The 24,693-nt window shown below is 34.3% G+C and overlaps 2 protein-coding genes across 7 annotated transcripts in view; one reads left to right on the forward strand and one right to left on the reverse strand.

The window, feature by feature from the left end:
* Positions 1 to 20,119, reverse strand: part of LOC121974718 (lysine-specific demethylase 5B-like) — a 42,791-nt gene extending 22,672 nt beyond the window's left edge. For 4 of the 6 annotated variants that reach the window (XR_006110081.1, XR_006110080.1, XM_042525897.1 and 1 more), the window contains exons 1-16: positions 18,723 to 20,119; positions 14,759 to 14,816; positions 13,468 to 13,590; positions 13,137 to 13,194; positions 12,903 to 13,039; positions 11,965 to 12,123; positions 11,779 to 11,865; positions 11,455 to 11,655; positions 10,349 to 10,501; positions 10,075 to 10,266; positions 9,904 to 9,969; positions 9,526 to 9,621; positions 986 to 1,072; positions 738 to 854; positions 397 to 604; positions 249 to 313 (exon numbers count right to left, since the gene is read on the reverse strand). Coding sequence is in view for 4 of the 6 variants with exons in the window: in XM_042525897.1 (XP_042381831.1) it covers positions 249 to 313; positions 397 to 604; positions 738 to 854; positions 986 to 1,072; positions 9,526 to 9,621; positions 9,904 to 9,969; positions 10,075 to 10,266; positions 10,349 to 10,501; positions 11,455 to 11,655; positions 11,779 to 11,865; positions 11,965 to 12,123; positions 12,903 to 13,039; positions 13,137 to 13,194; positions 13,468 to 13,590; positions 14,759 to 14,816; positions 18,723 to 20,068 (3,153 nt within the window). In the remaining 2 variants the exon portion in view is untranslated. The remainder of the gene's footprint in view (positions 1 to 248; positions 314 to 396; positions 605 to 737; positions 855 to 985; positions 1,073 to 9,525; positions 9,622 to 9,903; positions 9,970 to 10,074; positions 10,267 to 10,348; positions 10,502 to 11,454; positions 11,656 to 11,778; positions 11,866 to 11,964; positions 12,124 to 12,902; positions 13,040 to 13,136; positions 13,195 to 13,467; positions 13,591 to 14,758; positions 14,817 to 18,722) is intronic. The other 2 variants (XM_042525895.1, XM_042525896.1) reach the window with 1 other exon arrangement.
* A 1,007-nt stretch (positions 20,120 to 21,126) lies between these two features.
* LOC121978110 (U-box domain-containing protein 33-like) lies at positions 21,127 to 24,087 on the forward strand. The gene is made up of 8 exons (XM_042530490.1): positions 21,127 to 21,334; positions 21,634 to 21,755; positions 21,931 to 22,025; positions 22,179 to 22,256; positions 22,331 to 22,478; positions 22,591 to 22,716; positions 22,903 to 23,241; positions 23,348 to 24,087. The coding sequence occupies exons 1-8, from the start codon at positions 21,127 to 21,129 to the stop codon at positions 24,044 to 24,046; spliced, it is 1,815 nt and encodes a 604-aa protein (XP_042386424.1). The 3' UTR covers positions 24,047 to 24,087.
* The last annotated feature ends 606 nt before the right edge of the window (positions 24,088 to 24,693 follow it).

The raw sequence follows: 24,693 nt of genomic DNA on the forward strand, positions 1-24,693 counted from the left end.
TTATTAATGATCTATTGGTTTTCTACATTCTCCTTCCAATGTGAAATCACAATGATTGAACTGAAAAACTCTGCTGCTGCTGCCCAGACTGTCAGCTAATATGTTCAGAGATGTGTTCACTGAAATTGACCATAAGTATGAACGATACAAAACTAGTTAACAAAATATAACTTATTCGTTATGCACATCTTTTTTCTGAAATGATGAGAAAGAGAAGAATTCAAGATCTGTCAGAAATGAATTAATACCTTTGAAGCATTTTTTCTACACTTGGACCTTTTTAGCTCAGCAACAACAAGAGGCAACTCATCAACTGGTCCAAATATAAGTTGAGATAAGAGTGAGAATTTTTCTAACCAAAATACTTAAGACAGAAATTTTTTTAAGAATCTATACCTTGCACATGCAACAAGTAGCCAGACTTCAAAATGCATGAAAGTTCTATAACAATGTTTCCATAGTCCTCTCGCTTATCAAGATTTTGCAGAACACCTTGGAGATGGCAAACCCAAGATCGAGCATCAGAGCTGTATTTCCTTAGCAGATCCAATTCTGGAATGCTGACCGTCAGATGATCAGTAGACACAAGGAAATCTTTGAGTTCCTGTACAATCAGCAGGAGTCTTTTGATCTGTACTATTTAAAATGGGCATTGCATAGGGTACAAAAAGAAAGCTAACTATATGATACACAAAACTCATAAAATAAACAAATATCAGTAGTATGATGCTCACTACCTTCATTCTAATGTAACCTCTCAACATATCTTTACATCTGATTCTCCATGATTCAACCTCATCACACAATCTTGAAAGCATATCCATTTCTGGAAAGTTAACATGAAGCTCTAACATCTGTTAAAAGTAAGGAAATTTTCATCAAAAAGTAAATTACCTTGTTTATGTTTATGCAGAAAACCAAAAAGTGAAAAGTAAATTAATCTACAGCAAACTGCAAAAATGCTCTTTTATCATAAACAACAGACCTCCAACTTTATCTTGTTTAGGATATCAATATTGATAACATCAGGCCTTTTCTCCTTGAGGCACAAATGAGCATTTTTCAACCAATTCTGAAGCATCATGAAAAATCATAATCAAGGTGGATAGTGGAAATTCAGAATATATGAAAATACTAAAGTTAAGAAGATGAGAACCAATTATTGTGTGACAATAGATATTACCAAATACACCTCAGCAAGCTTCAATACAGATTACAACTTTTACCAACAATCAGTTACAATGCAGAAAAAATACACATGACACTGAGCTGGGGCTTTCAAATCTGCGAAGCCACTATCTCATTTTCTTAAGTTTTAACTTGCACAACTCATCAATGATCGGAAGAAATTAGCACCTGTTACAAGATTTTGTTTGCAACAAAACACATGCTACTCCAAATCAAACTTGATATCTCATATGCAAACTGCTTCTCTGCAGGCTAAAATTAGATGTGCCCGGTTCAAGAAACTTATCGAGTTTCAAGTGATTTTGGTCAATTCACCTTTAAGTGATAACCCTTTAAAATGGTGGGCCCATTTTAGCAAAAAACTTTGGGTAAAATAGAAGAATTCATGAGAAGTTGATGGGGAAAAAAGAAAGGGAATACTATCAAAAGTCGTAAGCGAGGAGGATGCAAAAAACAAAGCTGATTTTGATGGCTGGGAAGATGCAGATGCAGTTGATTCATTAACTCTGAACTACAAACTAGCATAGCCCCAACCAAGTAATTAACTAATGAAAAAAGGAAGTAACATGGCAATGTAATAAAAGGTACAAAATGGAGCATGCGTACAAAGTGAAGGGGAGATTCAGAAATGCCTGTATCTGTGCCGCAAACTCAGTAGGGTATGCATCATACTAGTCAAACTAAGGACCCAAATCAGTATTGAACCAATCTTATATCTTGCTTGGTATTAAATCATTCAGAAAAAAAGAAAGAAGGTTGAGTAAGCAAACTCATTTCCGATAGCAATCAGCAAAGTGAGCGTGAATTATTATGTACCAAGAAATTCAAATCAGGCAAACGCTCTCAGGAACATATTTGCTATCTAAAATACAATTATAGATAGGATTAGATGGCTAAGTGAGAGGGCCACGTTCCTTGAACCCATTCTGACCTAATGAATGAAAATGAAGAAGAGGCATTAAAACAATAAAAGTCCTATCAAATTGTAACCATTATAATTTATTAATATATTAGAAGAACCAGTTTCTTAGTCACCAGAAATTGTAAGAATAGTAGTTAGCATACGTGGCCAAGAAAGCAGAGAATGAAGTGAAAAAAAAAACTCTTATATCGAAAATTAGCAATGTTCAAAAATGCGCCCTAGGCAAACGACGACGACGGGTCCAGCAATGACGGACGCGTCCAGGAACACGTCCGGCGGCGGCGCACGTCCCGCGTACGTCGTCCGACTTCCGGTGGTGTCGCAGGTGCTGGATGTGATGCTGGGACACCGCCGGAAGCCTCCGATACCGCCAGAAGCTTCTGACGACGGGTCCGATGGCGGCGGCGACGCCAGACGCGTCCGGGAACGCGTCCCCCATGCTTCGTTCTGCGCTCGTGATTTTCCCTTTTTTAAAAAATTTATTTATTATTTATTTAATTAAACAATTCCTCAATTAAATAGGTAATTTAAGTAGACTTTTATACACCCTAATTAAATTATCCCAACAAACTATATAAAAACTATATTTAAAATTAAAATCTTTTTACAAATTTTATTAATTTATATTCTAATAATATTATATTTAAAATTTAAAAACTCTAATAACTATTTTTAATTATTTTATATTTTGATATTTTATATTAAAAATTAAATTTTTTTAATAAATCTTATTAATCCATATAAATCAAATTTATATTCATAATTTTATATTTAAAATTTTAAAAAAAAAATAATTTATTTATATTCTAATAATATTATATTTAAAATTTAAAAATTCTGATAAATATTATTAATTAATTTATATTTTTATATTTAAAATTAAAATTGTCTAATAAATCTTATTAATCCATATAAACCATATTTATATTCCTAACTTTATATTTAAAATTTTAAAAAAAAACCTAATAAATTTTATTAATTTATTCATATTCTAATAATATTATATTTAAAATTTTAAAATTCTGATAGCTATTATTAATTAATTTATATTTTATATTTAAAATTAAAAATTTCTAATAAATTTTATTAATCCATATAAACCATATTTATATTCATAATTTTATATTTAAAATTTTTAAAAATCCTAATGAATTTCATTAATTTATAAAAATCACATTTATATTCTAATAATATTTGTTTTATTGATTTATATTATTTTTTTACTGATTTATATCCTAAATTTATTCTTAAATCACTTTTTAGGTTATCACAATGACAATGACAAGCAATTCATCTTCGATAGCATCCGTCACTCAATCCGAATCAAGAATTCTTAGGAGAAAGTCATTTACATAGGATGGGAGTATGAGATGTTGACTGATCCTAAGAAACTCGACAAAATTAAATGCAAACTATGTGAAAAAATGATGTCGAGGGAGTATATAGGATCAAGGAGCACATAGAAAATATACCTGAAAATGTATCTAATTGTCGAAAAGCATCTCAAGAAGATAAAAATATGTGCAAACAGGCTATTTTAGAAAGGAGGAACAGAAAGAAGAACAAAATAATGGAAGAACAAAGTTGTAGAGATGACTATTTCTCTAGACGAAGAAGAAAGTCCTGAGATTAAAGGGATAAATGGAATTAAAAAAACGTTTTCACTTGACCCCATGGATAGATATGCATCGGTAATTGCTCCAGGAAATGTAGGTTCCAGTGGGCGTAAAGTGCTTCGTCAAAAAAATATAAATGAAGCTCTTTTCAAAGAGAGCACTTAACAAGTTCAGCAACATGTTAGGAGATGGATTTTATGAAAATGAAATCCCATTCCATGCTAGTGATAATGATAGCTTCAAACAACTAATGGAGGCAATGAGTCAATTTGGGCTGAGATTCAAGCCTCCAACTTAATATCAGCTTAGGAAGACTGTTGAAAGCTGAAGTTGAAAAAACAAAACTGTCGAAGAACTATGAAGAAGAATGGACAAAGAATGAGCGCTCAATCATGACAGATGCATGGAGTGATAGAAAAAAAAAACATCTTAAATTTATGTGTTAATTGCAAGCTGGGTACTATATTTTTAGAATCTGAGGAGTCATCAGACGAGGTACATACAGTTGAACTTATTTTTGAGTATGTTGGCAAATGTGTTGAATAAGTAAGAGTTCAAATTGTAACAGACAATGTCTGCAGCTAAATTGATGAGAGAAAAGAGACCTGAGATCTTTTGGAGTTCATGTGCAATTCACACTGCTAATCTCATGCTTGAAAGTATTGGCAAGTTTCCACGATATAAAAAGGTTATTGAGCAAGCCAAGTCTTTTACCATTTTCATTTATGCTCACCATGAGACTTTGTGATAAGAAGTTTCACGAAGAAGAGAAATATAATCCGGTCAGGAATTACCAGGTTTGCATCAAATTTCCTAACATTGCAAAGTTTGATTGAAAAAAAAATCTAGTTTAAAGGTCATGTTTACAAATGATATGTGGGAGAAAAGTAAATGGTCAAAAACAAAGGGAAATTGACTTACTCTAATGTGATGAGCATGAGTTTTTGGAATGGTGTGACACTTTTGTTAAAAATATTTACTCCTTTGGTAAGAGTTATTCGATTGGTAGATGGAAATAGAAAGTTATCCATGGGGTTTCTATATGGAGAGCATCTTCACGCTAAAGAAGATATCAAGATAACCCTAAACAACGTGGAATCAAACTATTAGCCTATCATAGCGATTATTGAGTAAAAATAAATGATAGACTTGATACATCATTGCATACCACTGCATTTTTGTTGAATCTCTATTTTTACTATAAAGATAATTCTATTGCTCTTTATGAGGAGGTCACGACGAAGATTTTTGAATGTATGAAATTTTGCATGCCAATGAGTTAGATCTACAGATACAATTATTAACAAAGAATTTATAAAATAGACAAGACTAGGTTATTAGGAAAAATATTGGCAGCAAAAACATATGAAAAAAATGATGATACATTTAATACATGTGCATGGTGGAGTACATACGGTGCTCACACACCCAACTTGCTAAGAGTGGCATTGAGAATACTTTCATTCACTACAAATTCATCTGGGTGTGAATGAAATTGGAGTGCATTCAAAGGAGTAAGCTTTAAACTTTAAATCTTTAATTAAAGTAAAGTATTAATTTGTAAAGTTTTATAGTCATGTTACTAACTTATAATATTTACTCTCTTTTTTTTTATAGATTCATACAAAAAAAAAAGAAATAGGTTGAATGTCAACAGATTGAATAATCTAGTATTTGTCTAATTTAATGCTAGATTGTTGAACAAACAAAAAAAAGAAAAAGAATGGAATGCCGATGTCTTTCTTGCAAAAGATGCTTCTAATGCACAAGGTTGGATTGTGGATAGTGGCGAAGATGATGAAGTTGAACTAAATTTTGGGTTCACTTAGCAAATGATTGATGAAGCAAGTGGAGCAGATGAAAAAATCTACAATCCGAAGAAGTTCTAAAGTGAGAGAACTTCATGAAGATGATTTTGCATCTAAAGAAGAAGAGGAGGATCACAATGAAGGTATTAAGTGTGTCCGATGAAGAACGAGTTATTGAAAATTATGGAGAAAAAGAAGTAGAATAAATATAAGTCTATGAGATATTAATATATTATTAGTTGTGTAATTTTGAACTCATTTTATTAAGGCATAACTTATGTTATTCAACAATTATATTTTGCTTAGTGGTTCACAATGATGCAGTCTTGTGTACTACATTTATGAATTTAATACTTACGATTTATTTTTTCTTTCACTTAATATGACAACGATGAAATGCATTCTAGTTGATCCATGTCATTCATTGAATTTAGCACTTACTGAAATGCATTCTGCTTGTGAACTGCATTTGCTTATTTAATCTCATATTCTCATGTCATTCATAAACCCACTACCATTCAAGGATACCGAGGAATTTAAATGAATGTGAACTGCTTGTGAGTCATTTAAATTCCATTCTAGTTGATCTTGGCAAAAGTTATTTTAGCACTTTCTATTTATTTAATCCATGTCATTCACTGAATTTAACACTTTTGTAATATCAGGAGATAGTTTAAGACATAATTAGATCTCCATTACCGGTAATAACCTTACAAAATTCATATTTGCATATGTCCACATAAATCAAGGGATACTGAGGAATCCGCCTAGCGGCGCCTAGTCCCCGCTTAGGCGACCTAGGCGCTAGGCGTTGTAGGCCGACTAGCACCTAGCGACTTCTAAAACCTTGAAAATTAGATACAAAAGAAGGGGGAAAATGTATTTACAGAATAGCTAAAGCGAGAGAAACAAATAAGAGATCTTATAAGATGTATTAAAGATGAATGCAATAGGATACTAAGTAAACGATGAGGAAATAAAAGAACGATGACAAAGATATTTTCATTAATTTTTTAATGAGAGTTTAGAATACTAACTTAACTTAGGTAATTTAAAAAGGTCAAATGAGTATAAAATTCAAATTTTAAAAGTATAACAAATTTTAATTGAAATATATAAAAAAAGTAGTTGAACATATTCTAATAGAGGTATGAAAGTGCCTAGGGAAATAAGGTATTTAATGACTTACAAAATTATTTTGGAAGAGGTATTTTCATTAATTTTTTAACGAAGGTTTAAGTGACCAATTTAACTTAGGTAATTTAAGTAGGTCAAATAAGTATAAAAATTTAAATTTTTATTGTAGAATTTAAATTAGAATAAGCTTTAAATGGGATACAAAATAAAAAAGTAGTTGGATCAAATAACATTCCAATAGAGGTATGAAAGTGTCTAGGGAAACAAAGTATTAAATGACTTACAAAGTTATTTTAGAATAAGTATTTTTATCAACTTTTTAATAAAGATTTAGTGATCAACTTAACTTAGGTAATTTAAGTAAGTCAAATAAGTATAAAAATTTAAATTTTTATCGTAGAATTTAAATTAGAATAAGCTTTAAATGGGATGCAAAATAGAAAAGTAGTTGGATCAAATAACATTCCAATAAAGGTATGCAAGTGTCTAGGGAAACAGAGTATTAAATGACTTACAAAGTTATTTTAGAATAAGTATTTTTATCAACTTTTTAATAAAGATTTATGTGATCAACTTAAGTAATTTAAGTAGGACAAATGAGTATAAAAATTTCGTTTTTATCGGAGAATTCAAATTTAAGAAGTAGAACAAACTTTAAATGGGATGTAAAATAGAAAAGTAGTTGAACCAGATGATATTCTAATAGATGTATGAAAGTGCCTAAAGAAATAAAATATTAAATAGCTTACAAAATTATTTAACTTGATATTAAAAACAAAAAAAATATCTGAGGGTAAGTATTATAGTTCTCTTATATAAGAACAAAGGAGACGTATAAAATTGTGCATCTTATAGGGTATTAAACTAATAAGTCATACAATGAAACTTTGAAAAAGAATAATAGAAAAATATTAAGGAGACACAGTGATCAAAAATCAATTTGGACTCGTGCTTAGAAGATCAACAATAGAAATTATACATCTTTTTAGTAACTACTTGAAAAGTATTAGAACAAAAGCAAGATTTACACTTTGTATTTGTTGACCTAGAAAAAACTTAATATAGAATCCCAAGAGAAATATTTAGAAAATTCAAAAAAAAGTGTTAGTACAATATATATTAAACTAATTAAGAATATGTATAGAATGTAATTATAAGAGGGAAGACTTCAAGTAAATTAAGTAAAGTGTTTCTCATAAAAATAGAGTTACATCAACTCTAACTCCCTATCTTTTACACTAATCTTGGATGAACTCACTGAACACATGAAGACACAATAACATGGCGCATATTGTTTGTAGATACATTGTTTTGTTAGATGACACACATGAAGAAATAAATGCTAAACTCGAATCTTGACAGGAACACTAAAAGTGAAAGATTTTAGGCAGTAGAGTAAAGATAAAATGTAAGACATTTATATTTAGCAATATTAAACGTAATAAGAGTAGATAAGATAATTGTTAAAATAGGAGATGACGAAATATATGGAATTGAAAGTTTTAAGTATTTATGATCTTTTTTGCAAAAGGATGGAAAGATTGAGAGAGTTGTCTTACATATAATACAAGCAAAATGGATGAAATGGAGAGCATCGGATGTTCTATGTGATCATAAAGTACCTTTAAAACTTCAAGGGGCGTTCTACAAAACGATATTTAAACTTGTTATGTTATATAGGCTGAATGTTGGATTATAATTTAAGTTGCAAAGTTGAGGATGTTAAGATAGATGTGTGAACATAGAAGAATGGATATGATAAGAAACGAAAATATTAGAAATTGAGGGAAAACTACGAGAGAGACATATTTAAGATTGAACAAGCATGTACTTAGATGGCCAATAAATATCTAGTTAAGCGATGTGAAATTATGAAAAATATGCACATCAAACGAGGAAACTAAAAAAGACTTAGTTAGCAATACAAAATAAGATAAAATTTATTTAAATATAAAAAATGATATAGTAAGGAATAAAGCCCAATGACATAGAAGGATCCATATAATCGACCACACCTAGTGGGATAAAGCTTGATTGTTATGGTGTTAATAGTTAGCGCACATGTACAAACACTTAAGACATGTAAATTCAAGAATTAAATATATTAATTTCTAACCTCTTATGAAGAGCAACATATATATGAATCATGTCTAATATCATATCTCATGTTTGATGTTTCGACCAACAAACTCGTACCATAGTACTTCTTCTTGTATAAATTATAGCACACTGTATCTAAATTATTCCACACAATTTTTTGATCCAGTAAATTTTCGCAGCCATAGTCTTGAGCTGGTATCTTGATGTATAAGCAGATTTCAATTAGAAAGTGGAACAAAATAATAAATTAGCAGGAATATATTTGTCTCTTAGAATTGTTGCAACCTTAATAAAGAATATAGTTTAAAAATTTATCAAGAGCTCAAAGCATCTAATAAATTCTATGTCATGCTCTTGTCCTAACATTATAAGGGGATCACGGGACCACAAAACAAATCCAATGATCTAACAATCATATATGTACTCTTGTGGTATTGCATGGCATTAACTTTCTCTCAAATCAGCCTAGGGAAGCTAAAAATAAAAAAAAAGGGCAGCCCGGTGCACGAAGCTCCCGTCATGCGGGTCCCAGGGATGGATCCATTGTACACAACCTTACTCTGCTTTTTTCAAGAGGCTATTTTCAGGATTCGAACCCGTAACCATTTTGGTTACATGGCAGCAACTTTACCGTTGCGCCAAGACTCCCCTTCAGAGAAGCTAAAAATAAGGGAACAAAATAACAGATTGCATTGCAAGCTGGCCTGTTAATTTATTATCCATTGAACAATATAGATAAAGAACTGAACTAGACCTTTGCAGATGAAATTTCAAGGGATAATCTCTCAACAATTTGGAGACTAACTGGAAAATTGGTGGCCTTAGAGTATAGCATTTGTAATGTGCCAATCTGCAAATTCAGATGTTAAGAAGGAAGTTTAGAATTAGGACAAATTCAGTGTCTTTAACAAAAGGATCCAGTTAATCCAAAAGAGTAATGGAGTAAATGTGTTAAAAATAATTAGGCACCAGCAATGCTTTATTAGTATTTTACTAGAATATAAAATTGTAATTTACTGTGGATTTCATGAGAAGAAATCAGTAAAAAAATATTGCACATCATAAATCCTAGGAACTTGGTACATGAGCCAACTTTATCATGTCAATGATTCATCCTTATATTTAAGCTTACAGTTGAGGAAGATGAAAGGGCGTGTTGTATTTCAGTAACTAGAGTCTCTGCATCCCCTACAACTGCCTGTACAACAAAAAAAGACAGATAAAATTTCACTGGAAAACATGATATCAGTTAACACCAATTGTTTTTGTGACTTGAGGTAAAAACATAAAGTATGCTTACAACCTTCAATTTATGGAAATCAGGCAGGCAGCAAGGCAGGATTTGAAAGCTTAGCAGATTCTCTAACTCAGATAATGTTACTTTCTCATAATGATTATGTGGAGATTGTTCCGAGCTCTCTACTTTAAACAGACAACTATTTAAATTACGTGCCCATCTTTGAGCCTCAATTAGCTTAAATGTCATATCACGCACCTATCAAATGCAATATGAAACGGTTAGACTTGCTATATTCACTATGCATAAGTATGACTCAAACAAATGAAATACATCTTACAGGATCCATGTCATGATCAGCCCAAAGAAATTGTTCAGCTTCAGTTAGAGAACTATTATAAGTGGAATCTGAAAATGGACTCTCCAAAATATGGCAGGATTGAGAAAACCAATCTTTAGCAAGTTGTAAATAGGAAATTTCACAGCCTTTCACCTGATTAGATAAAGTATATTGTAACTTTTAAGTACTCCTTCGGGGAAGATGAAATATAATAATTCAAAAAAAAAGTTAATTCTTCCAGAAATTCATAGACTATTTACACAGAGATAAGTCTCATGTCAATGCTTATAACAATCTCATGTCAATGCTTATAACAATTCCAAATTAACAATAAAAAATATGACACCAAGTACCAACTATATATAAACTCTAGTCAGGTTCTAAAGAAAAGGAAAATATTCATTTAATTTTTGGTATCTTCTTTTTTATGAAAGTGAAATGGAAACACTGACAAAGGTTGAAGGAAGTGATAATAAAGTGCGATCATAAACTTATAAGAATGCTTATGATGGCTGAAATAGGATTCTGTAATCAGGACAAATGACACTGTGTTGACATGAAATGATTCTCTAGAGCAGACCAACATTAATGGTGAAAGTATAGAAATTGTAGCCTATGAAACTGACAAGACCATTATACAGCAAAAGTTTACAAATGTTGTGAATTATTAGAACCCTAGTATACTAAATGCTATAAGAGAAATAATCACTAGAGCTCATTCTAGGTTGCTCTTTTGAGTATTAAAAAGAGTGGGTACAAATAACGGATCAAAGCCAATTCTTCACTTGCAAGGTTCGAAGCTCAGGAGAAAAAAACATTGACACTGGAAAACCCACTATGGTGGCATCCAGGTGTATATGATTGAATTTTTTTTCTCAAGTTAAACTTTGTAGTGAATCAGTTAAAATCAAAGCATAAGATTTGACATGAGAGTTAAAACTAGAAGTTAAACATGTTATATTCCCATGAATTAAAATATTAAGCATGGAAATTGGACTGCTCATATAAAAGCAGTTCTCCCAAATGAAACAACTCATTCTTAAGAAAAAAAATCAAATAGAAAACAGTATCTACTCTTCCAAAGACGAATAAAAACATAAATGAACCTTCTTCGTCATGGCACTTGATCTGCCATTATAAGATCTACATCCTTGAGAAAAACCATCCGATAACGGTAAGATCTCATCCACATTTGAGAGTTTAGAGTTAGGAGACACCATATCAATCAAGTCACCAAGCTCCGCAAGAGTATGACGATAAAGGAGACGAAGTTTGTTGGGTTTGCATTCACAAAGATGTTCCCAGTGCTAGTAGAACAAAATAGAAGGAAAAAAATGTGCACTTTTTATTTAAAATGCTAATACAATACACCAAAAAATCAAAATAAAACTAAAAGTTATAATAGCTATTATACTTAGTAAATGTCATACCTCCAGACAGACAATGGTAGATGGCCTACAGCTGCATGAAACAGCCGATAGATACAAATACTGTCGACAAATAACGCAAGTAGGGTCCTAAAAATTAATCAAATTTTCATTGAACCATTACGAAGATAAAGACAATAGCCATATAATACATTACTGTAGAAATGAAAAACAGAAAAGAAAACCTACCTCCTCAGTACCCACATAATGGGGATGTTTCTTTGGATGCATCTGCAATGACCTGACAATGCCATTGACCCATAGTTCCTCCCTACATTTCTTTTCTCTATCAAATACCCTCTGCATTTCTTCCTTCAGATAGGAAAAAGCTTTGGCATCGCAACCATTCTGCCATTATTGTTAGCGAGTATAGAAGATTTAGAAATACACTAATGCCTTAAGAAGCAAAACTGCTGAATTCAACACCAGAAAACTGCTGATTTCAACACCAGTTTGTAACAGGAACCAACAACTTAGAGAAAATGCAAACCAAGTATTCATAGTCCATAGCTTCATATGCATGTGAACTTTACATGGTCAAATATAGGATGATTGCTGAAATGAAAACATTATTGGACTAGAATTGAATTCATTCAGAAGTGTCATACTGCCTGTTTCCCAGCTAGGTTAATGGAGTTTGCGGGCCACAGGCTTAATTCTCAACTAAGGTAGGAGTGTTGTCTATATTACTATTTGATATACAGCTCTAGAAATATAGAAACACTGTCACATATTAAAGAATGATCAGAGAAGTCAGTATAGGATATGGGTCACACTGAGTCAAAAGGTACATCTTATGTGCTTAAATCATCCAAACAATGCGATGGATCTAATTGATTCAGCAACAAATATCAAGAAACGTCAAACTTTTCAGCTAAGATGTGAATAATTTGTGCAGTTATATATGATTGCAATATAAAAAAGTAGTCATTTCATTTAAAGAAGTTTTAGACTTCAAAAACATACAAATTGCTTCAGAATAATTAAACTGAAATTATATAAATAAAAGACAAGTCAACAAATGTTAATAATAAATCTATAACAACTTGCAAAAAAATTAAATTACATAGATATTAACCAAAATATAAATGACACGATGCACATCAGAAGAAACTAACAAATCAAACCTTGATGGCAACACAAAGAAGTTCTTCATGGGATAAAACAGCAGCCTTGTGATACAACCGATATAATTCTGATCCAATGCCACCATGAGGCAGCCAATCAGCAGGAGCAAAATTGACAGCCTCAGCACAATTTAAACCTGAAAGGCAGCTGTTAAGCTTTATACCATGGAGTATATAGCATGTACCAGAAGTTGAAACACAATTATCACATCAGTTAATTAAATCGCCACCTACCAAAATTGAAACCGCCATGAAAAGATCTCGGGAAAGTAATGACAAAGTTTCCAGGCTCCTGGAACAGAGTACGACAGGTTTCATTGAAAAAGTTTAAATAAGAAGTACTGTTACTGCTAACGAGAAATATATTTCTAGAAGATGCAGTCATCTGATTTCATGTTATCCCTCAACAGAGAGAAAGAATGGCCTCATTAAAATAAAACCCAACCAACATGAACTGTTAGATAAAATACCCAATAATCCTAATAGGCAATTGAAAAATATCTCAAGTTAATATATTTAATATACACAACATATACTTTTGATAGATCATTTCCATTTCACTTACCTGCAAAACACCATAAACTTGCACACCATTTTCTAGCAAGATGGAGGGATTAAGCATCGTGACAAGCTGGAAAAGTAAATCTGGTTGAGCCTCAAAGAGATCTGGAAGAGCTTTACGCATTACCTACAAATGAAAATATAATAAGTTGGTTTGCATAAGCCTTGAGAACCATAAAAGCGATGAAAGAGACAGTCTGCAACCAAGTTGCAATCAGAATGATAGTGTTCCTGAGCATGCATAAAAAGAGGATCTCCAAGGAAATGTAGTAACGCAATGTGAAGAATTAATGAACAAGTACTTATGTGGTCTAATAAAAAAACATAAAATGTACTTGCACATCAGCATGCAACAGATGGTCTATCTCTGTTGCACTTTAGATGTCTCTTGAAAATGAAAGATAGTAAATGAGTAAATATCAGACAGAAGCATAGAGGTTAGTTGTGCAAATAATGAGAAGTTATGCAAGTTACACATCTGTAGTCATTTAAACCGAAAGGAAGATCACATGTTTTTGGTTTGTCCAAGTCACCATGATGGAGATATCACACAGCGCAGGTTCTAGTTGCTTAAAATTTACAAATACATAAAACATCTAAAAGAGAGACTCTGGAATGGTGGTAAAGATGCACAAACCAAGGTGGTCAAGCTTGATTTATAAAACAACTTGCACACTAAACCAAATAGTGTTTAAAACAATATAAGAATCTGAAAGAGTGTAGGACAAATTCAGGTATGCAGTAGTTAATTGGGATCTATGTTTCGACTTTAGACATGGCTTTAACAGTATCTGACCATTTTCATCCTTACAGGTCAAACACAATGAACTTCACAAAGACTGAATCGGCAGAATGCATAATGCAGAAAGTGGCTTATTATTATATAGTATGTAAATATCAGGAACCAAAAAACTTTGCAAGCTTATGTTTCTCTAAACTTAATTGAGTTTCAAGACTGGGAAAATAAGTATTGAAAAATTATCACTATGTGTAAAGCCATACTACCATAGTTCTCTCAGAATGAAGATTGAATGGCATTAAAACAGTAACTTCTTTAATTTGACTTATATGTACCTTACCTTGATAACTCATGTCCGATCTATAACAAAATGCAAATCAACATCCATGAAATAGGAAGAGAGCTCAGTTATAAAACCACTTCATTGTCACATCTAACTACTCTACCTTATAGACTCTTATCTCCAGTTCAATCATTGAAAGGTAAGTAAATTAGAAATAAAGATACACATAGTTTCAGAAGGCTAAGAAAAATTAAAAATAATATAATAAATTACCTCTTCAAAAGCATTTGCTTTATTACCAGGTACACCATACCAACACTTTGGTTCTCCCCTGAAATTACAGAATGTAAAATGATATTGATACTTGTTCATACTTGCCACAAGAACATGTCTTAAAGTTTTATCACAATATCCGTGCATATATAAATATTTAGACTTTCTAATTGACTGTTGAGCAAAAAAACATGTATGTTATTAATAGTGACATGAATCTTATCCCTTCCACTACTAAACTCTCTGCAAGACAATAATGGCCACTTTTACCTACCACAATCAACAGAAATTTTAAATTAAAAATGGAACAAGGAAAAGAAATCCAAGTATATCCAATTAAAAGAAATTATAGCAATATGTCCTACCCATAGTTCGAAAGCAAAAGATTCATTACAATAAATTTTTCAATTTAGTTATTTTTCTCTCAAAGCATTAGAGAGAAAGTCGGAATTACATCTATTAAGAGAAAACTCTAACAAACACGTTTAAGATGTTACAGGCATATATTTAGACAACTAATAAAAGCTCCAAGCGACGTGAAACTATGACAAACACAGACATCAAATGAGGAAGGCCAAGACCAAGACTAAAAAAGACTTGGTTAGCAACAATAAAATAAGATAAAATTTATTTAAGTATAAATGATGATATAATAGGGAATAGAGCCTAATAGCGTAAAAAGATCCATATAGTTGACCCCACCTAGTGGGATAAGGCTTGGTTGTTGTTGTAGTAGTTATTTTTCCCACCCATGTTTGCAAGCAATTGTTGTCTGTCAAAAAATCTAACAAAGTAGATTTTGGCCCACCTCTATTAAATGTCCAACACAAGTCAGCATGCATAAGGAGAGCAATGATTGCCTCTGAAGCTTAATAACTATATCATGCATATGTACCACCGTCCACTTATGTGGAGCAGCCAACCACCTAGGTTATGTTTCATTATCACCACGATAAAGCAACACAACCAGCAAAATGACACATTTTTAACTGCCTACGCCTTACATAACATTGTATAGTGTAACCAAATGCAATTCTAGATTGCACTTTGTTAAATAACAGGCAAGCACAGGACCACCTAATTACAGCATGCAAAAAATATTTAACATGCCCAAACAAAACCATATACAGACTAGACAAATGTTCTTCCAAGACAGTAGACAAGAAAAGTGAAGATGCACAGAAAAAATGAACCATCACTTGTAAATATTTCCAAGTTTTACAAGGCTAAATAGCCTAAATTATGGATATTTAACAAGTATGATAGCTAAGGATCCTTAATGAGTCTAGAACACTGAAACAAGACAATCCATGAACAATCCACAAGAATTATATTGCTTAGGATGATGAGTAACCAACAGTATACCAGAATACAAACAAAATCTTATTTAAAGATTCAATGCGATAAATGAAATAATAAGTTATCAACATAGTAAAGATCAGTAGTGACAGCAATGTTGAAAAAAAAAAACTATTGAGACATCCTAACATTAGTTAGAAGTTCCCAAAAAAACAAAAACTTGTAGTAAGGGCATAAAGAGGATCACCAAGAAGAAAAACCAATGAAAAAGCTCTTGGTATAGATAATGATTCATCTTCAATCCAACAGTAATACAATTAATAGTTATCATATGTAAGAATCCTGGTGCTAAAATGTCTAGAGAAGACAAAAGTTGCTATCTATATCACAGTAGTTATAAAACCTAACCTGAATCAACAGTCCCATTGGGGAAAAAATAGGAAATAGCTTCAAAAAAAAAGGAAAAACAAACCAGTTGAGCTGGCAAGTTTTTGGAAAAACTGGTTAACCCATCTGGGTACAAGAAAATGGTTCAGTTCTGTCAAAGACTAACCAAAGTTAAAATGCCCTACTTTATCAGGAAGATGTGCATGAGTAAAGTTGTCATTTCCAACAACAATGTCTTTTAGTACGTATTACTTAGACATTAATTCTGAATAGACAAAACTCAACTCTCAGGTCTATGCTGCTTCCACAGTTCTCCAGAAACAGAGAGTTTAAAGGCTATAACTTGTACAACAAGTGGATTAGAAAGAGACATTTAACAAAGGATTCACAAAATATAGAAGCAACAACAGTAAAGGCATGTATCCTAACATTGACTTTCTCCTGCCATTGAGCTCTAAGTAACACTAAATCCATAGGAGACCCAAGATATTTACAAAGTCAAACATTAACCATAAAGATGTTCTTTAAAGGTTTACTCTTTGATATCCAAGCACATCAAGCAAATTGCATTCAAATTATTATGGCTTCATAATTTGTTTGTGATAAGGAAAACTACCACATTAGTATAAATCAATTAAAATAGGCAAAAATATCAACCATAGTCAGAAGAAAACAATATGTGTAAAAAATTGTTATCTTTGTGAAGGGTTCTCAAGAACAAGTACAATATCAAGATAACAGTCATAAAATAACATATAAAGACCATCATTATTGTGAAACTGATTAAAAACTGAGAAAAATCATCCATCTATGTGCAATTGATATCTAAGCAGACTAAGGAGAAACTCTAAAAGATTGTAGTACGACTTGCAATCTATATGGATAGAAACAAGTATCAAAAGTTAATGAAGTAAAAATATGATGTTAAAATATGGATAAATGAGGTTACAACAAAAGATAGGTAAAAAAAAGCAATTATCTAGGAACATTTAGATGCAATTCAACAAATGGCAAAATGAGAAACAATATATTAAGATGGCCCTAAAATGTTCAAAGGAGACAAATAGATCGGATACGAGTGAAATCTGTAACTCGTAAAACAAGACTAAGCATAACTCAAAAAAAAAAAGGGTAGCCCGGTGCACGAAGCTCCCGCCATGCGAGGTCCCGGGAAAGGATCCATTGTACGCAGCCTTACCTGCTTTTTGCAAGAGGTTGTTTCCTGTATTCGAACCCGTGACCTTTTGGTCACATGGCAACAACTTTACCATTGCGCCAAGACTCCCCTTCACTAAGCATAACTAAGCTTAACATAATAAAAAAAATTGATTTAATTGGTTTGCATATTACTAATGATATACTGCTCCATGGAACTAAATTGAATTATAAGATCTATTTAGCCAACCCTAAATAGTTGAAAAACCACTGCTTAATGATGATGATGTATTAAAAACCCCTCATTCACTTTTGATTTTGTTTATTTAGAGATGAAGAAAAAAGAAAAAAAACAACCCAATGGGAGAGAGAGAGAGAGACTCCTACAAAGTACAAACCGAATGCATGGCACTCTCTTTCCATTGTAGTCTAGTTTGGGAAAAATAAATCCAAAAAGAATCAGCACGGTGTAGCTTTTTCTTGTTTATCTACCACCACCTTTTCTGTTCCAGATAAACAATGGATGGAAATGGACAATAAAGTTTTTGATGTGTTGAATGACTAAACTACCCATTTATTTACACAATAACCAAGTTCCTCAAAATCCTAGTTGATGCAAACACCTATCAGGCCCAAACTGCATCATACTTCTCTAACACATTGAATGGTAGCATCACCTAAGATAACATGCCCCTATCAAATCACCTACAAACATGCCAACCTAAGGGCACTCATGTCATCTGCCTAAATTGTAATTTTTATCGCAAGTAAATATAGGAAGAAATATTCTCCCAAGTAAATAAAACTATGGAAAAAATTTCACCTCATCCATCTTTACTACCTTCCAAAATTTTAAAAACCCTACTTTCCAATATCTTGAGAAAACAGAACCTTAATGAAAAAAGAGATTTCATAAGTGTTCTAGTAAAACAAACAATAGATAATATAAACTTTGTTATGTAATGTGTTAAGTAAATCAGATTATAAGTACTGAGTGGTCATGACTCATGATATCTTTCTATGCTTAACATTTATTTTCACCATAAACACACAACATCAGTGAACCTTACTAAAGCACATTGGTATCAAGTTGAAAATGGCATGTGATGAAATAGATGCATACCAATGAAGGTAATTAATTGAGTAAAAACAATGATCTTCAACATGCCAACAAAAGGATGAAAAAAGCATCCCAATGTAGAGCCAAGGAACCATAACGCCAGCAATATTCTCACGGACAGAGCGAAGCATAGAACCTGGCAACTTTGGTAGGTTATTGAGGTTCCATGGGCTGGATATATATTGGTTCCAGATACTTGGATCTACTGATGATGGAATGGGGTCATTTGGTCGAGGAAATCCACTCCCATATAGTGAAGTATCCAAATCATTGCCATACATGACCTCTAATTCCCCTCCTCTACCTTCAACGATCTCCCAAAATTGTTTTTCCATCTGAACACGACTGACAATTGTCTGCCCAAACCACTTCCTCTTCATTCGATCATCTATCAGTCTGAAAGCATCGACTGTGTACAGCTTCCCAGGAACAAAACCAAAGCTGTCCTTATCAGAATTTACACACTCCAAGCAGTACCAATTACCCGGGGGAATGCTTTGTAGAGGCGGGGACAAACAGTACAAATGCCAGCCTTTATCACACCGATCACATAGAAGCATGACTTCGCCATGCAAACCACTCTTGCATTGCTCACAGATCTGATCCAATTCCTCTTTTTTGACTACCTCCTTCAATCTATCACAACCCACACCTCTCTTTCTTCTCTTCCGACCAGGGGCCTCCTGCTGGGCTAAAGTCTTCCGCATCATGGACGGCTTAGAACTCCTGTTCTTCCTAATTCCCCGATTCAATCGCCTGTTGTATTCCTCGAAGTCGTACAGGTGTTCACGATAGATCTGACAGAGGACGTGCTTAGCGCACTCGGAAATCTTAGATGCCGGACGAATGAAGCGTGCGACGTCAGCCCAGAGCTTACCCGCGCAGACCTTATCATAGCCACCATAGCGCTTAACGGCATTAAAAAGACGGCAGAGATCGAGATCCTCGCCCTCGAATACGACCCGACGGGTTGACCGTTTGCCGAGGTGGGACTCGAGGAAGCGTCCGTACTCGAGGCGGAATGTGTCGGGGTCGCAAGAAGGAGGCCGAGCTTGGAGGAGATGGATGTCCTGCGACTTGGTGGGGAAGGTGAAGGCGGAGCGGTCGAGCGCGAACGGGGGATTCCAGGACCGAGGAGGGACGATACGACAGATGCCGAAGGGTTCGGCCTGGGGCCGGATTTTGTAGATGAAGGCCAAGGGGTCGACGAATTCCTCCTCGGTGGGGTAGAAGACAGGTGCCTCGACGACGCCGGAAGAAGAGGTGGAGACGGAGGAGGCGGTGGCGCCGCCGCCGGGGGCGTGCCCTAGGGCACCCTTCTCGACGGCGCGTGGTCGCCCTTTCCCCATCGTGAGTGGGGCAGTGGTTCGACCGAGTAGGGTTCAGCAGAAGGTGCGAATCAACCAAGCCGAGGAGTTAACATCCACAAGAACGAAGGTGTGACAGGTCACGATGATGGGTCCACCGATTTGTATCCAACGGTCAGTGCATTTTCACGAGTCTGCTCTCTGGGGACCACGAAATTACGTCCAAGCAGGACACTGGTCGACTGGTTTGTGGAATTAAGAGAGTATAGGAAGTTAGGAACCCTTGTGATTGGCTTTACGATTTAGCCTTTTCAAAATAAAATTGTAATAGATTTTATTATTTAGGATTGGCAAATAAATATATGAGATAAATATAAAAAATAATCATAAGTATAAGATTAATTAATTTTTTGAAGGCCGACTGCGAGCAATTGATTCCTCTTCAACCTGGATTAGCTTTCCCTAGCTCCAGAGAAACCCTATACGAGGCGGGTTTCATCTTCTAGCAAGGCCTTTATTTATTTAGTATTATTATTATTATCGGATGAGGACTTCCAAATTGCAAAACTGACAAGCAGTCAATTTTTCGGCCGGCTGATGAATACTATTTCCTCAGATCGTTGGATGTTTGAATCAAACGAAGTAAAGAACCTCTTTTCCCAGTGATGCATGGATCAGCAATATTCATAATTGAGTGTCCACCTTCTAACCAAATCCGTTAGCACTTAACAGCACATCCGACGAAATGAAGCATCTGCTGATGAATAAAAAAGAAAGAATTCGTAGAACAAAACAGCACACCACAATGAATCCATTTTTATATTCTTTTGAACAAATCCTAGTGTGCATAGAACCAAACCATTCAGTTCGTATTAAGACCATTTTCCACCTGGATTAAAGCATTCATAACTACTGCCAAACGATGCAACAGTATGGACAGAGAACAACATCACCTAGAGCAATCAGTTGGATAGAAAAAAACCATTCAGTTCCTTTCAACTTCCTTGTTTCTGACGGTTGTCAGTTACTTCTTATGGTTCTCCATTAGCCTTTAAAATCGAGAGGAAAATAACATACGAGTGGATGAGTGTTGGCTAATGATGGATCCAATTCCAGACCTTCCTTTAGAACCTGTCGCCGAAGAAGCAATTGGGAAATTCAATAGCAGTAGTGAAACCATTCATGTGGCTGTTGGAAAGGAAAATAAGAAAGAAAAGCAAAACCTGCTCTGGGTGATGAGGAATTTCCCACGTGACACCATAGGCCTTGTCCATGTACACTGGCATTCAAAGTGGATACCCACTGATTGTAAGATCTCTGAACCTTTCACTCATTGTACAGTACCTCTCGTTTACAGAGATGTAAGATTCATCTTTCCCTCTTTCTGTTTTTTTTTACCGATTTAGTTTTTGGTACTTGATGAACTCTATTCCTAGTGGGATCTAAAGATCGTTGCATACTCTTTCTTCATTTACTCAAAACGAGTAATGTTAGTATGCAATCTGTAGACAGTCGTTGATAAACTTTATTTTGAGGTTAAACTTCGAATTGCCATCCTAAATTAGTTGTTATGGTTACAAAGTTGTTTACACGATGCATGCTTGCAGTCGGAGTTAAATTTAACTACAAGTATGGGAATGAACAATCTCAAGCAAAACACAGAGAGGACGAGAGGAGAAAGATGCAAGACATGATAGATGATTACAAAGATTTGTGTGCTGAAAGGATGGTAGCACTCATCTATGTACTCAGATTTACAATTTTTTTAATTTTTTCATTTATTATTTTCTCTGTACATGCTATTAATCTCATTCCTTTTGTTTAAAATGTGAAGAAATTTTACACTTTTCTTGATGCACTCAGATCAGTGTATAATGTTTATCTTATAATCTCTTGACATCAAGGTCACAGAACATCACACTGAACACGAAGATGTAGTTGAAGGGGTTAAATGTCTTGTTGAAAAATGTCAAATTAAGAGGCTTGTCATTGGTTCAAGGTAAGCCCTCGTATGATTATCTGTCATATTCTTCAAATATGATCCAATTTATGCTAGTTTGAGTCATCTTTGCGAGTGATTTAGACTTGAGTAGTTTAAGTTATAGTTCAACTTTTTATCAATTTCCAGTTGATTCAATAGCTCAAAATGCAGGTCCATGGCAAATCAAATCTCTATCCTCCAGTATTGTCAGATCTGGCATGTGCGAAAAGGAAAGCTCATATCCACTAGGTACGCTTAATCCTAGAATTAATTCACTGGTAGATATGAAAACTGCTACTTTACCTTCTTACACTGGTAATCAGATTTCCTTGCAGCGAAGTTATTTCTGAGAAAATTCATGTGCATGCACAGCGAGAATATGGAACTCATCAGGTTCCTGCATCACATTTGGTTTCCAGAATTTCAGAGGTCAATGACGGTCAACTTGACGTGACACCGGCAAATGAACTGGTATGTAGGAAAAAAAAACCTTAAAATTATGCAAGCAAAAAAAGCCTTTTTCCTCGTTTAATTTTGTCGATTTGTGCTCTGTTGGTAAATGTCATTCCGTGGTTGTGTATAGGAAGAGAGAGATGGGGTTGATCAGGATATTGGAGAAGTTGTAAACTCGAGGCAAGAAGCTCTGAACTACTTGCTCAGACAATACAGCAATGAAAGATCGGACACCACGAGTTCAATCTCAGTCGAGGTTTTTTCCTTAAATTGTTAAAATAAAGCTTTACTACACACCAGGTTTTTGCATGCGTAGTTTGTAGGTATCAGTCAGGTGTGTATGACCTGTTCGTGCACATAAACGAGAACAATGCCGATATGATTTAGTTTCAGTTTTAGTTTTCTGAGAACTTCTGAACTAGCTAAAGGTTACCGATTGCAGTTAGAGAGAAATGAAATGCTACTTCAAGAAGTCAGAGAGAAGCTTTGTCAAACTGAACAAGAGAAGCCTGACGCGGGCAGGAAGGCGCCCGTGTTGAACTTGATCAGCAGTAGTTTCAATAGGAGAAGAAAAGACAACGATGATCCAGCAACTCCACCACACATCAGACAGTTCACTGAGACTCAAGTTAAGAAGGCAACTGACAACTTCAGTGAATGCAAAAGAATCGGAGAAGGTGGATACGGACCAGTCTACAAAGCAAGGCTCCTAGGAAATGACGTCGCCATTAAAATGCTAAGCCCCAAGAGTAATCAGAGCCAAAAGGAATACCATCAAGAGGTAAATAATGGTAGCTGCAAATTCTTCCAGTCTCTTGTATTGAATTTCGATTCAATTTTACATATAATAAATATATATATGATGAAGATTTCGTTGCTTCTCGTAGTTGAAAGTATTAAGTATGATCGAGCACCCTCATATTGTCAAACTCATCGGGGTTTGCTCAGAACTGTCAGCGCTTGTCTACGAGTACTTGCCCCATCGCAGCCTGAGCCAAAGGCTTGCTCGAGGTCTGGAGTGGCAGGATCGAATTCGAATTATCAGCGAGCAGCGCTCTGCTCTCATGTATCTACACTCGAGCCCTAACAGAGGGCAACCGATTGTGCATGCAGACTTAAAATTCTCCAACATACTCCTCGACGAGGACGATATCAGTCGGCTCAGTGACTTCGGCACTGCGAGGGTAATGCATCGGGGTTTATCGAAGAAGGCAACCTTCTGCCACAACACCAACCCGATGGGGACGCCCGGATACATGGACCCTGCTTTCGCGATGAGCGGAGAGCTGACTCCGCAGTCTGATATATATTCATTTGGCATCGTAATTCTGCGGCTGCTGACGGGTTCGCCCGAGCTGAACATTGCAAAGCAAGTCGAGGAGGCGATCAGGAAAGGAGCTGTGAACTGCATCCTCGATGCGTCTGCCGGAGACTGGCCGGCGGCGAACGCCAAGCAGCTGTTGCAACTGGCGTTGAGGTGCTGTAATATTGATAGGAAGAAAAGGCCCGGCCTCAGGTCGGCGGAATGGAGAGCACTCGATAGACTGCGAGCGATGGCTGCTAATTCCTTCGGAAGCTCCATTTAGTAATCAAATATGGGAGGATTTGTGAATTTCATGGATCATGGATGGGAAGAACATGGTTTGTCTCTTTTATCTTGAGGAACTTGCAGATTAAAGTCACTAGTTAAGGTATGTAAGGATACACATAAAATATATTTTTAGTGACAATAAAATTATGGTGACATCATTAAAAAAAAATTATTGAAATGGTATTAACATAGACACTTTAGTATTTCTTATATTTGTATAATATCATTATAAAATATTTATGCTAAATTCAAAAATATCTTAAATATAGGAATATAATGACAATTGAAAATGTCACGAAAAAATATTTCATGAACATTTATGCATGTCTTTTTATTATCTAAATAAGGGTAAATATAAATATTACCTAAACTAATTTATATTGATAATTATAAATTATTTAGATTTTTATATAAGGACATAAAATATGTTAGTAATGATAATTTATAGGGATATTTTAAACTGTCATCTTATATAATCTATAATGACATTATTAAATATCAATTATAATATTTTATTAGAATATCCGCAATGCTAATTCATTATAACATCCACCACCTCATCAAAAAACACAGGGTTCATTGTCGCATACTCATTATAACAACATATCTCTTTCACTCACATCCCTTTTAATATTAACACTC

Source organism: Zingiber officinale, chromosome 4B (genome assembly GCF_018446385.1).
Source record: "Zingiber officinale cultivar Zhangliang chromosome 4B, Zo_v1.1, whole genome shotgun sequence".
NCBI lineage: Eukaryota > Viridiplantae > Streptophyta > Magnoliopsida > Zingiberales > Zingiberaceae > Zingiber > Zingiber officinale.